This window comes from Passer domesticus, chromosome 20, assembly GCF_036417665.1.
Source record: "Passer domesticus isolate bPasDom1 chromosome 20, bPasDom1.hap1, whole genome shotgun sequence".
Taxonomy (NCBI): domain Eukaryota; kingdom Metazoa; phylum Chordata; class Aves; order Passeriformes; family Passeridae; genus Passer; species Passer domesticus.
This window is the reverse complement of record NC_087493.1, coordinates 127,484-139,803: the sequence shown is the minus strand read 5'-3', so window position 1 is coordinate 139,803 and position 12,320 is coordinate 127,484. Positions and strand designations below refer to the sequence as shown.

At 51.5% G+C, this 12,320-nt stretch overlaps 1 protein-coding gene across 3 annotated transcripts; it reads right to left on the bottom strand.

Moving 5' to 3' along the window:
* Positions 1 to 1,009: 1,009 nt before the first annotated feature.
* LOC135284386 (uncharacterized) lies at positions 1,010 to 11,966 on the bottom strand. 3 transcript variants are annotated; one of them, XM_064395851.1, is made up of 17 exons: positions 11,705 to 11,966; positions 11,356 to 11,556; positions 8,934 to 9,005; positions 8,661 to 8,732; positions 8,472 to 8,573; positions 7,923 to 8,030; positions 7,165 to 7,237; positions 7,005 to 7,076; positions 6,289 to 6,917; positions 4,919 to 5,017; positions 4,385 to 4,492; positions 4,023 to 4,094; positions 3,863 to 3,934; positions 3,113 to 3,220; positions 2,481 to 2,655; positions 1,719 to 1,784; positions 1,010 to 1,263 (listed from the first exon to the last, which is right to left on the bottom strand). In XM_064395851.1, the coding sequence occupies exons 9-16, from the start codon at positions 6,359 to 6,361 to the stop codon at positions 1,760 to 1,762; spliced, it is 732 nt and encodes a 243-aa protein (XP_064251921.1). In that variant the 5' UTR covers positions 6,362 to 6,917; positions 7,005 to 7,076; positions 7,165 to 7,237; positions 7,923 to 8,030; positions 8,472 to 8,573; positions 8,661 to 8,732; positions 8,934 to 9,005; positions 11,356 to 11,556; positions 11,705 to 11,966; the 3' UTR covers positions 1,010 to 1,263; positions 1,719 to 1,759. The 3 variants fall into 3 exon arrangements, 1 of the variants encoding a protein (XP_064251921.1); XR_010349793.1 differs by having other exon boundaries at positions 1,719 to 2,655; XR_010349794.1 differs by lacking the exon at positions 3,863 to 3,934 and having other exon boundaries at positions 1,719 to 2,655.
* Positions 11,967 to 12,320: the final 354 nt, after the last annotated feature.

The following is a 12,320-nucleotide window of genomic DNA, read 5'->3' as shown; positions in this document are numbered from 1 at the left end:
CCCAGAGCCTGCTGTGACCCCAGAGCCTGCTGTGACCTCACAATCCTGCTGTGACCTCACAATCCTCCTGTCACTTCATGGCCTGGGTGGAGATGGATCTCCTGGCTGGACTTTTCCTTTCTGGGGAGGGAGCTTGTCCTGCCTGGCAGTTGTGTCCAAGGGCTGGGCCAGTCCTCCCAATCAAGCTCACTGCTCTGTGTTCTGCACACTGGCCCAGGAGATAACATCCAAGGATTTCTGAGCTCCTCAGGCACTGTCAGCCACAGCCCACGATGCTGAGGAGTGAGTGATCTCTGGCTGGAGATGAGTGCCACATTCCCTCCTGTCAGCAGCTTCCCAGCTGGAAGTTTGGCACCTTGGGAGGACCCTGGCTCACACAGCCCTTTTATTTCATAGGAAAGGGTGAAGCCTTTACTTCACCATTTGCTCTTCATGTGCAATGGAAGGCTCTGCTTCCTCTTGTGGTCCTCAAAGGACACAGTCAGTCAATAACACAGCGGGGGAAACCATCCGAGCTCTTCAATGCTTTGAAATGGCAAAGGAAACCTTGAGGAGCACACGGTGGGTCTGTGCTGCCTGACCAAGCCAGAGGCCTTCCATGATGGAGTGGCTGCCTCAGTGCACAAGGGAAGAGCTACAGATGCCACCACTCTGCACTTCTGTAATGCCCTGGACACATCAGCCCTGCCCAGCATCCTTGTCCCACGTCTGGTGAGCTGTGGATCTGATGGAGGCACAGTTTGGAGAATGAGGCATTGCCTGGCTGGCCACATCCACAGGGTTGTGGACAATGGCTCAGAGGCCCGATGGATGTCAGTGACCAGTGGTGTCCCTCAGGGCGACAGCAAAACCATCCCTGGACACTGGGAACTCAATGTCCTGATGGTGCTGCTGGACAAGAAAGCTGGAGGTGCCTCCCAAACAGAACTGTTCTCATTCCCCAAGTCTTTCAGCCTTGCTCAATGAATAAGCAGCTTTAAAAAAAAAAAATCTCTTTTTTTATCCTTCTTGTATGAAGTTTTGATTAGAAAGAGATTTTATTTTTTACAGTTATATTTAGCAAATACATTAAATAGCAGATGCTTTTAAGATGCCACGTTCTGGAACTGCAGCAAATTCCTCCCTGACTGACATTCATGACTGCCTGCTCCTCAGGGAGGAATCAGAAGGGCCTGTCCAGAGGGTGGGAGCAGATTTATGCCCTCTTCTCCAGGATCTGCTTTCCAGCTTTTTTAATGGAATCATCCAGGTTTTCATTGGCGTCTGTGGAGAAAGAGAGAAAAGTCAACTAAGGGACCACAAAGAGCTGTTGTAAATTTCTTTTGAGAAGTGTTTTTCAATGCAAATGCAAGAGAGTGAGGGCCAGGAAGAAACTGAACATTCTTTTCTGAAAAAGATTGGTTATTACAGACTGAGCTTCAGAGAGCCAATGCCCAACTGGTCAGTACTTCCCAAAGAGTCCAAGTCCCTCATTTCTATCAGCTACTTGTCGGGAGTATATACATGAAATATAGATATTATATTCCTCAACAAAGAACCCTGGCAGTTGGCTTTAGCTATGAAGCGAAGAGACTCTTTTCAACAGGTTCCAGCTCTGCTGCTTGTTTCAATTAAAAGCAGAGCCAAACTCTTCTGTTGGTCACATCAAACCAACATAAGTTTCAGGAGTCTGTGAAAGACATAAGAGTGTCAACATTATTTCATTTTATAGTACTTACAGTCTTTTAATACAGCCATGGGATAATTAGGCCATCACTGACTATATCAAATAACTGGAAAAAGCACTGGAAAAGAAGTTTTATTACAACTCAGTTTTAAAATCTAATGAATGAACTTCATAATAAAAGCTATCTAGCAAGAATACAGTAATTTAAACATCTCAAAGCTCTTTGATAATGGAGCCCTGAACCCCAGTCATGTGCAGTGCAGCCTCAGCTCTCCCTTTGAGGCCAGAGAACTGCCAAGGCTCAGGGCTGGGATGAGCCTTCACACAAAACCAGCTCCAAGACTGATTGGGAATCAATCCAGAGCAGGGCTCACACAAAGAGCAAAGTCTCAAAGCCAAAGCCAAACCTTCATCACATTGGATTTGTTTTAACACGGATCTGGAGCATATTTGCTTGATCTGCAACACCACTGTTACCATGAAACTTTACACGAGCTACTAAAAAAGCGCTGTCCTGTCCTGTCCTGAGCTGTGCTGCCCAAATGATGTACAGAAGTTTCTCTGCCTCTGCCCTGTGCTCTTGGCCAGGCAGCCTCAGTGGGAGCCAGCTCTGGCTGCAGCCCCAGCGGGCCCCCAGGACAAGACCCAGCAATTGAGAGGCCAATGGAAGCACTGGGCAGCAGCAGAACCCTCAGCAGAATTATTTGGAAAATCATGGACTGGCCACAACTGCACAGCAGCATGACTCCCAGTCAGGCTACCTATGCAGGAGCAGAGTTATAAAGAAAACTGTGGAGAAAAATCAACAACTGACCGTCTGAGCTCGTACAGCTTGCGAATGCCAAGATAGCAGCCTATCAGCACAAGTGGCACAGTGATCACTGTCACCACCGTGCCTATCATGCAGGTCCTACGCACATCCTGGGGGCAGACAATTCTTGGGAGGCGCACTGGATCCGGGGCATATATTCCTGTTTCATTGATAACGTCTGTGGGAGCAATGGGCAGCGTGAGCTCGTGCTGTGCTGCACTGCTGAGCTGGCAGCGCGGTGGATACGGGCAGGACGTTCTCTGTTTCCCCCAGAGCTGGGGCCTGCAGGCACCTTGCCGGCCCTTGGCACAGGCTGTGCCAGCCAACAAAGCCCAGCAGGCCGGGAGGAGAGCCCGCGGGCAGCTACTTGGGCAGTGGCTGCTGCCAGGGACACGGGCCAAAGCCATCCCTGAGCAGCCACTGCCACCCCTGGCCCTCCCTGCCCCGTGACAGCTCCCCCATCCCCAGGGGACAGGCTCAGACCCCGTCAGGAGGCATGGGAGCCTTGCACTCCCCCTCCGCCCTTTCCCCACCATGGCCACCCTGTGCAGCTGCTCCCAGGTTTTGGGACGTGTCTCCCAAGGAAGGAGCCCAGCAGGAATGCTGAGCCTGGCTGAGCCTGGCACAGCAATCACCTTCTGTGGCACTGCCTAGCATCTCCTCCCTTTGTGCATCGGTGGCTGGCACTGAGCCATCGCTTCCTCCAGGAAGTGCTGCCTTCCGCAAAGGTTTTTGGTCCACGTCTGGAGAAAGGAAAAAGGACAGCTGGATCTGGTGGAACCATTCCCCATTAGGGTGGTGGCATCTTCAGGAAACACTACATGTCAAAGATATGGATAAGTATCAGGGAAAGGCCAAGGCCCTTGGGGCTGCTCCTGGGCCCTCCCTTCTCCAAATAGTTGCCTTTCCAGATCTACCCAGAGACCAGGAAATTGCAGGGGATCTCAGGGTGTGCATGCCCTTTGGTGCAGTTTGGGCTGCCTGTCAGCTGATGCCAAATGCCTTCCTGCAGAGGCTGGGCAGATGCTGCAGCCAGGCCAGGCTGGGAAGCAGCCCTGCAGGGTGTCAAAGCAGCAGCAGCGGGGCAGCAAGGCTGCCATGGATCCCTTCCCACTGTGCCAGGCACGGCGTGTCCAGATGTGCAGCCAAAGGCCCCGGCTGCTGAGTCCCAGGGGAAGCATGAGGGAAATGCACCCACCACGTTGTCTCTCCAGTTCAGTCAAGATTTGGTCTGCTTGTTTGGATTCCTCCAGGGACTTACTCTGTTTGGTAGTTTTTTTCCTCCCTCTCAGAGGACCTTAAGAGAAAGTATTTCCATTTCTCCAGAAATGGATTCAACAGAACCAGGGCTCAGCCTGAGGCATCAGCAGGGGTAACCTACTCACCCCTGCGATGGGAGCTGGGCTTGTGTGCAGCAACCAGCCCTGGAGCTTGAAAAGTCCTCCCTGCACACACACCTGTAGTTCAACAGCCTCAGAAGCTCCTGTCACCTGGTTCCTGACAGCGTGTCAATCATTATTCTCTGAGGGGAAGTTGAGAACTTACCTGCAGAGGCTCCCAAGGGTTCCAAACCACCTTCCATCCCAGCTGCTGGAGAAACTATCCCAGCACCCTCACCTAGAAAGGGAGCAGAGATCAGAACCCATTTCCATGGTGTGCTGGAGTCCCCCTCTGCCTTTGGGAACTGGGCAATGCAAGCGGGTTGGGTAAGGCTGTGGGAGCCAGATGTCAATGGACAAGGCCAACGCTGCACAGGGGCCTGGGGAGCTCTGGACTGGCTCCTGGTCACTCTCCACCCACTTTGCAGGCCCTGTGAAACATCCCTGGAGGGGCAGGCACTGACACAAAGCAGTAGAGAGGGCAGCTCAAGCCTCAGCAGGGCTCAGGCCCAGAGGCACAGCAATTACCTCCTGGGCCTGTGCCTGGCATCGCCTCCCTTCCTGCAGCAGAGGCTGGCAATGAGCCACTGCTTCCTCCAGGAAACTCAGTCTTCAGCAGAGCCTTTCGTTTCATCTCTGCAGAAAGAAAAAGGAACAGTTGGATTAGGTGCAGATGTTCCCCTTTCTGGGAGTTGGAATCTTCAGGAGACAATACTGGTCAAACTGATGGATAAGGATCTGGAAATCATAAAAACTTTTGGGATTGGACAGGGCACACTCTTGTCCAAACAGCTGCCATTCCTGATCTGCCTGGAGACTGGGAATTTGCAGGGCATCTCAGCCCAATGGTGCAGTTTGGGCTGCCTGTCAGCTGATGCCAAATGCCTTCCTGCAGGGGCTGGGCAGAAGCTGCAGCCAGGCCAGGCTGGGAAACAGCCCTGAAGGGCATGAAAGCAGCAGCAGCAGCAGCGGGGCAGCTGTGCCGGGCACGGCGTGTCCACATGTGCAGCCAGAGCCCCCGGCTGCTGAGTCCAAGGGGAAGCATGAAGGAAATGCACCCACCACGACGTCTCTCCAGGTCACTCAGCATCTTGTCCAGAAGTTTGGCTCCCTCCAGCGACTTGCTGTCTCCTGCGTCTTGGTTCTTCCATCTAGGAAGACCTTAATGGAGAGTGATTGAATTTCTCCTTCAGGTTGGAGTGGCAGTGAGGGCACCTTTGTGATTGGTGCCCTCCAAGGCACTCCCTCAGCTCTGCCTTCCACTCAGGGACAGGGGGAGCATGTGCCTGCAGTGGCCCCACACTGGGATGGAAGGAGCCCCTTGCAGGGCAGTTGGGGCAGAAAGGACTCCCTGAAGCTGCCAGCAGCTCTAAAGCCAGCCCCAGGCAGGGCCAGGGCTTGGCAGTGGCAGCAGGAGCAGCTCAGGCTCCCTGGGGCTGGCAAAGGAGCTGCCAAAGGCTCAGCCCCGGGGCAGGGCCCTGGGCCTGGCCCCTTCCCTCTCTGCCCTTCTCCCTGGCTGCACAGAGCACATGGAAGGACACACTGCCATTGCACACAAGAGGAAGATGGACAGCTAAATGCTCCCACTGACAGCAATCCTGTGGGATCCTTCAGAGCTCCAGAATGGAGCAGGGCAAGATTTCTTGAACGGATCAACCTTCAGAGGAACTTAAGGGAAATGCCACTTGACTGAGCTCTTGCCACATTGACACTGATTATTCTGTCAGGAAATGTACATTGAGAACTTGCCTCCAACATCTGGCAAGGACTTCAAACCACCATTCACCAGTGTTTCCAAGTAATCTAAGCCGTGATCCCAATCTATAAGGGAGCAGAGATCAGAACCATTTCCATGGTGTGCTGGGATCCCTTTCTGCCTTAAGGAATGGGGCACTGCAAGGGGGTTGGGTAAGGCTGTGGGAGCCTGTGGCTCCTGGTCACTCTCCACACTCTTCCCATGCCTTTTGCAACATCCCTGGAGGAGCTGCTGGAGCAGCTCAGGGTCCTGGTCCTCCCTCATTCCCACACAGGAACCCCTCACTAAATGCTTGGGGAAAACTGCAGCAGGCAGTGCCACAACTATCCCTCCCAACCTTTGTCCCTCCCTCCTGCTTGCCCACCTGCTCATGGAACAGCTCCCACAGCCCAAGGGCACATATCCGAGCTCTCTCAGGACACACTGGAGCCTTGCTCCCCTCCTCTGCCCTTTCCTCATCATGGGTACCCCGTGCAGTCGCTCCAAGGTTTCAGGAAGTGTCTCCCATGGAGGGAGTCCAGCAGGACTGCTCAGTACCCAAGTGCCCTGAGCCTGCTCGGGATAATTCCCCTGGGCTGTGTCTGTCTTGTCCGGGCCGTGCCTGCACTGCCAGGCAGCACAGATGGTAGGCAGCTCAAGCCTCAGCAGGGCTCAGGCCCAGAGGCACAGCAATTACCTCCTGGGCCTGTGCCTGGCATGGCCTCCCTTCCTTCAGGAAATGCCACCTTCCACGGAGCCTCTCTGTCCATCCCTTGAGAAAGGAAGAGGCACAGCTGGATCAGATGGAATCATTATGCACCGGGGAGCTGGCCTCTTCAGGAGGCAACACACGTCCCAGTCATGGAGAAGGATCAGGAAAATCCTGATCCCTCCAATGCCTTGGGGCTGGCTATGGCCCTCCCTCCTCCAAGCAGCCACCCCTCCGGATGGGCCTGGGAATTGGGAAATTGCAGAGGATTTCAGGCCAGTGGTGCAGTTTGGGCTGCCTGTCAGCTGATGCCAAATGCCTTCCTGCAGAGGCTGGGCAGAAGCTGCAGCCAGGCCAGGCTGGGAAACAGCCCTGCAGGGCGTGAAAGCAGCAGCGGGGCAGCGAGGCTGCCATGGATCCCTTCCCACTGTGCCAGGCACGGCATGTCCAGATGTGCAGCCAAAGCACCTGGCTGCTGAGTCCCAGGGGAAGGCAGAAGGAAATGGAAATGCTTTCACCATGCCCTTTGTGCAGTTCTGTCACGATTTGTTTCAGGATGTTGTTTGGCTCGTGGGGTTTCTTCTGTCCTTTGCCTTTGTTCTTCCCTCTCAGAGGACCTTAAGAGAAAGTAGTTCTGTTTCCCAGGAGTGGATCCCACAAAAGCAGGGCTCATCCTGTGGGGTCAGAAGGAGCACACTACTGACCCCTGCCATGGGAGCCGGGCTTCCGTATAGGAATTAGCAAAGGAGCAGGAAAAGTCCTCTCTGCAGACACATCTGCAACACAAGAGACACAGAAGCTTCTGTCACCTGCTTCCTGACAGGTTGTCAACAATTATTCCTTGGTGGCACACTGAGAACATACCTGCAGGAGACTCCAAGGGCTTCAAAACTTTATGCAGCCAAGCTAATGGAGAAGCCTTCCGAGCAACCTTTAGCTAGATCGGAGCACAGATGAGAACATTTTTCAGGGTGTGCTGGGATCCCCTTCTGCCTCAGGGAACTGGGCACTGCAAGGGGGCCGGGTAAGGCCGTGCGAGCCGGATGTGAATGGACATGGCCAAAGCTGCACAGGGGCCTTAGGAACTCTGGGCTGGCTCCTGGTGCCTCTTTCCCTGCCCTTTGCAACATCCCTGGAGGGGCTGCTGGAGCAGCCCAGGGCCCTGGAGCTCTCTTCCACTCCCACACCTGAAATTCTTGCTAAAGCACTGGGGAAAACTGCAGCAGGCAGTGCCACAACTAACCCTCTATCCCTCCATCCCTCCGGCCTCTTTCTCCCTCCCTTTCTATCTTCTTCTGTCTCTCCATCTCTCTTTTTCCCTTGGGACAAATCCTATAGCCCAAGGGCACATAGTCAAGCTCTCTCAGGACACACTGGAGCCTTGCTCTCCCCCTCGGCCCTTTCCCCACCATGGGCACCCCATGCAGTCGCTCCCAGGTTTCAGGAAGTGTCTCCCACAGAGGGACCCCAGCAGGACTGCTCAGTACCCGAGTGCCCTGAGCCTGCTCAGGATAATTCCCCTGGGCTGTGCCGCTCTAGTCCAGGCTGTCCCTGCACTGCCAGGCAGCAGAGAGAGCAGCTCAAGCCTCAGCAGGGCTCAGGCCCAGAGGCACAGCAATTACCTCCTGTGCCTGTGCCTGGCATCGCCTCTCTTCCTACAGCAAAGGTTGGCACGGAACCGCTGCTTCCTCCAGGAAATGCCGCCTTATGCCAAGCCTCTCCATCCACTTCTGGAGAGAGGAAGAGGGACAGCTGGATCAGGTGGAGCTGTTCCCCACTGGGGAGGTGGCGCCTTTAGGAGGGAATGCTTGTCAAAGACATGGCTAAGAATCAGGAAATCCCTATAAACATTTTGGGAAGGCCAGGGCCCTCCCTTCTCCAAATTGGTGCCCTTTCTGTTCTACTCGGCGACTGGAAAATTGCAGGGGATCTCAGGCCTGTGGTGCAATTAGGTGGCCTGTCAGCTGATGCCAAATGCCTTCCTGCAGGGGCTGGGCAGAAGCTGCAGCCAGGCCAGGCTGGGAAACAGCTCTGCAGGGTGTGAAAGCAGCAGCAGGGCAGCGAGGCTGCCATGGATCCCTTCCCACTGTGCCAGGCATGGTGTGTCCAGACGTGCAGCCAAAGGCCCTGGCTGCTGAGTCCCAGGGGAAGCATGAGGGAAATGCACCCACCTTCTCCTGCCTGCTGCATTTCCTTCAGCATTTGCCTCATGTTTTCGGATGGATCATGTGGTTTCTGGTGTCCTGTAGCTTGGTCCTTCCCCCTCGGAGGACCTTCGAGCAACAGAAATCCATTTCCCAGGAATGGATCCCACAAAAGCAGGGCTCAGCCTGTGGGGTCAGCAGGGACACACTACTCACCTCTGCGATGGTTGCCAGGCTTCTGTGTAGGAATCAGCAAAGGAGCTGGAGAAGTCCTCCCCGCAGACACACCTGTAACTCAACAGCCACAGAGGCTTCTGCCATCTCTGCTGATCTTCACGGGCACCACTGAGCAGCAGGAGCGGTGAGGGGATCGTGCAGGGCGAGGGCACACACGTGCATGGTTCTGTGCTGGCACCTGCAGCGATGCCCCTCTGGCCCAGCTTTGGGCTCTGAGCTGGCAGCTCTCCCAGGGGAAAGGCCTTGACCTACCCTCAGCATCTCCCAGAGGCTCCGTCCTGGACGTGGCTTGGGAAGCTGCACCACCTTCACCAGCAGGTTCAGCTGCAAAGAAAGGCAGGACAGAAGACGTGTAAATCCACCAACAGAAACACCAGCCAAACCTCACTAAAAAGTCACCACTACTCCTTGAAGTAAAATAGAATGATGCATGTTAATACCTAAGCTTGTAAGCTGTAAAACCCATTGTTATGAGAAGTAAAATATTTTATTTTAAACTGTATTATTCATGAGGTTGTTTTAAAGGAACTGAATATTTAGAGTGTGATATGCAAATTTATTTCAAAAAATAAAATATTTTAGTGCTTTTGTTATAACAGAGAAAAGAAATAGAAGTAAAAGCTAATGAAACACTGTAAAGAATATATTAGAACAATAATATGATTCGTGAAAAATCGGAAAAAAATTAAGTATATAAGATACAAACCAGATTTACGTTCCAAGAAACACTACAAGTAACATTAAATCAGATAGGATATAACAAAAGCCGTTAGATATTTAATAAGGATCAAATTAAAATAAAGGAAAAAAGCCAAGTATAGCTGAAAGAAAGAGAAGTGTACAGACTAATTACAACTTTAGAGCTAAAATGTCAAAGAAACAAAACTATAACAATTAGAAATAAGCAGATGCTATCCTAAATCCTGAAAAACAATTTAAAAGGCTCTTATAAATCTTATGAAGTAAATACTGAGAATGAGACGAATTACATCAGTGACTAGATCCCAAGGTGTAAGCTCTGCTACCAAGAAGATACACGTCTTGGCCCTTTGGCTGCAACCCAAAGGGGATTTGAGAGAGCTAGAGAGTTAAAACTGCAGAGGATTATTGTCACTGTATTAGTCATCCAAGCCTAAAAAGAATGAGCCATATGCACACGTCCCAAGTTAGTGTAGTACGCTATAATTTTAACAAATTCAGATTGTGTACTATGAGTAGTAAAAGACACTGGAATAAAGAAAATGTGAAATATAGCAAAAAGAATAAAATGGCAAAATTTGTAAGCAATATATTAAAACTTTTTGTTCTGGAAGAGATAGAGAAGAAATAAATCCTGAGAGTTAGAATAAAGCAAACTGCTCAAGAATTAGAAAACAAGAACATGAGACAGTTATAAAGACACATTTTAGCAGGCAACATAAGAAAACATGAAAAACTTATTTTACAAATATTACCAGCCTTAAACGACTATGGAGTCAAAATATATCTAAAGTACAATAAGCACATGCATTGGTATAAAAAAATGTAATTGACAATCCAAAGAAAAGAAATTAAAGATTTAGAATAATCTATTTTATGAGAAGAGCTGTTAATTTTATACCCTGACTAGTAGTATAAAAGCGTAGTTGTTAAGTTTTATAAATACTAAATATAAAATTAGAAAATAAGTAAGCTTTGTCAAAGTGTATCCTAAAAGTACAAATTTAATAAATTAATATAGAAAGGGAGGGATTCTGATAGATTGTATGCACAAATTCATGCTGAGACTACAGTAATCTCGCCTAATGAAAATCCTAGCATACTAAAAGAGGGTTCCGGGCAATCAATATGCACCAAAATCCTAGCCTGAATATTCGTCCCCAGAAATGCTGATTCCAGAAGATTATTTCTCTGACCAAACCTCAGCAATGTGCATTCGATATGCATCATCTGTAAGATAAATGTGTGCCTCCTAGAATGCATATTGCAGGAGATTTTCCTATAACAAAGTGAATTTTTTACCAGTTTTGGGGAAACTCTCAGCAAGAGCTGCAGCAAGAAAGGAAAAAATACATGAATATGCAAAAAGGATAAAAACAACCATAAGAAAGCAGAAAAACTCCTGCCCTCCACACCGCTTGGAGCTTGGAAATGGACAAAAAAGACTTTGAGAGAGCTGTCCCTTCGTGATGCAGAGGGGAGAGAAATGCCCCACCTGTCTCACCTGACGCTGTTAGCCTGGTTCAGGGCCAATCTGATATTTGCTTCTAGATTTTCTATGACTGAATTTAATTATGGAATAAATTCTCCTTATTAATCAAAAAAAGCTAATTAGTTTAAAACATGCGGGACTCCTGGAACCCTCATCAGGCACCCCAAAACATCCCTTTGTGCCTCTTCAGGTCCAGGCCCAGATGATCCCACAGAAGGAAATGTGCCCTCAGCCCAGGGATGCTCAGCATGGGCTCCCCCATCCCCTCGGGGCCCCGCCGCTGGGCACAGCAGCCCCTGCCTGGCTCCTGCCTGCCCACACCGTGGCCATCCATGGCTGCTCCTGGGCACGGAGCTCAGCCAGTGCTGCTGCCGGGTGGGCTTTGCTGCTGCTACCACCCGGACATAACTGTGAAAACTCCAACTCTTTATTTGAATATAAAATGTGGGCCACGCCCTGCCCTGCCAGGCAAGGGCTGCACACCTTCAGTCCTGGCCGGGGAACAGGACCAGGGGGCTCATGGGCAGAGGTTCTCGTTGAGGAGCGGTGCGTTTTGGGATGGCCTCGTGACACTGCTGCAGCCATGGCAGGGCAGATAGGGGCAGAAGTGGAGAGCTGAGGTCATGGCTCAAATTCTCGCTGCCTGCGTTGTTAGGCTGGTCTTCTGGAGATGGAGAGGAGCACCTGTGAAGAGAGGAGGTGGCTGAGGCCCCAGCTGCCAGTGGCACACAGGGACCCTCCTGCACAGCTGGGCCCAGTCCTGGCCTCCACGGCTGCTCCTGGACATGGAGCTCAGCCAGTGCTGCTGCCAGGTGGGCTTTGCTGGTGCTACCTCCCAGGCACTCGCATGACAGCTGCAGCTCTCTACTGCAACAGAAGAACTGATTTGGGAAGTGCTGTGCTGCCCCATTTCTTCAGCCCCACTAGCTGCCCACACCCACAGTGGCACTGGGCCGCCCCCAGAAAACTGTCGAATCTGGGCTGTGGCTGCAGGGCACAGCTGCTCTACAGCACAGGTGGACTGCCTTGGGGGTAGGACTGCACTGAGGGTAGGGACAAGGAACGGGGTGAGGTCTGCTCTATGTTTTCCAAAGGTGATTATTCTACAGACGATCAGGGCCAGACCAACACTGCATTAAAGGCATACACCAACTTACAAACTTGGCAGGGTCCCAGGGCAGGATCCAATCTTTAGCCAATTGGGAGAAACTGAGGGTGGAACACCAGGCGGGAAATACAATGTTTAAACCAATTGGGGATTACAGGGGAGGGGAAGAACTTAAACAAACCAATGGGGTTCCGAAGGATACAAAATTGATAGGGAAGTTTCTAGAGCAAGGGGCAGGCTTGGAGAGGGACTGACATTGCAATGGGAGGAGGAACAGTGAACAAAAGGGCAGGTCTTTGGAGAGATGGACAAGTGGGGCAAAACCAACATCACAGGGGGA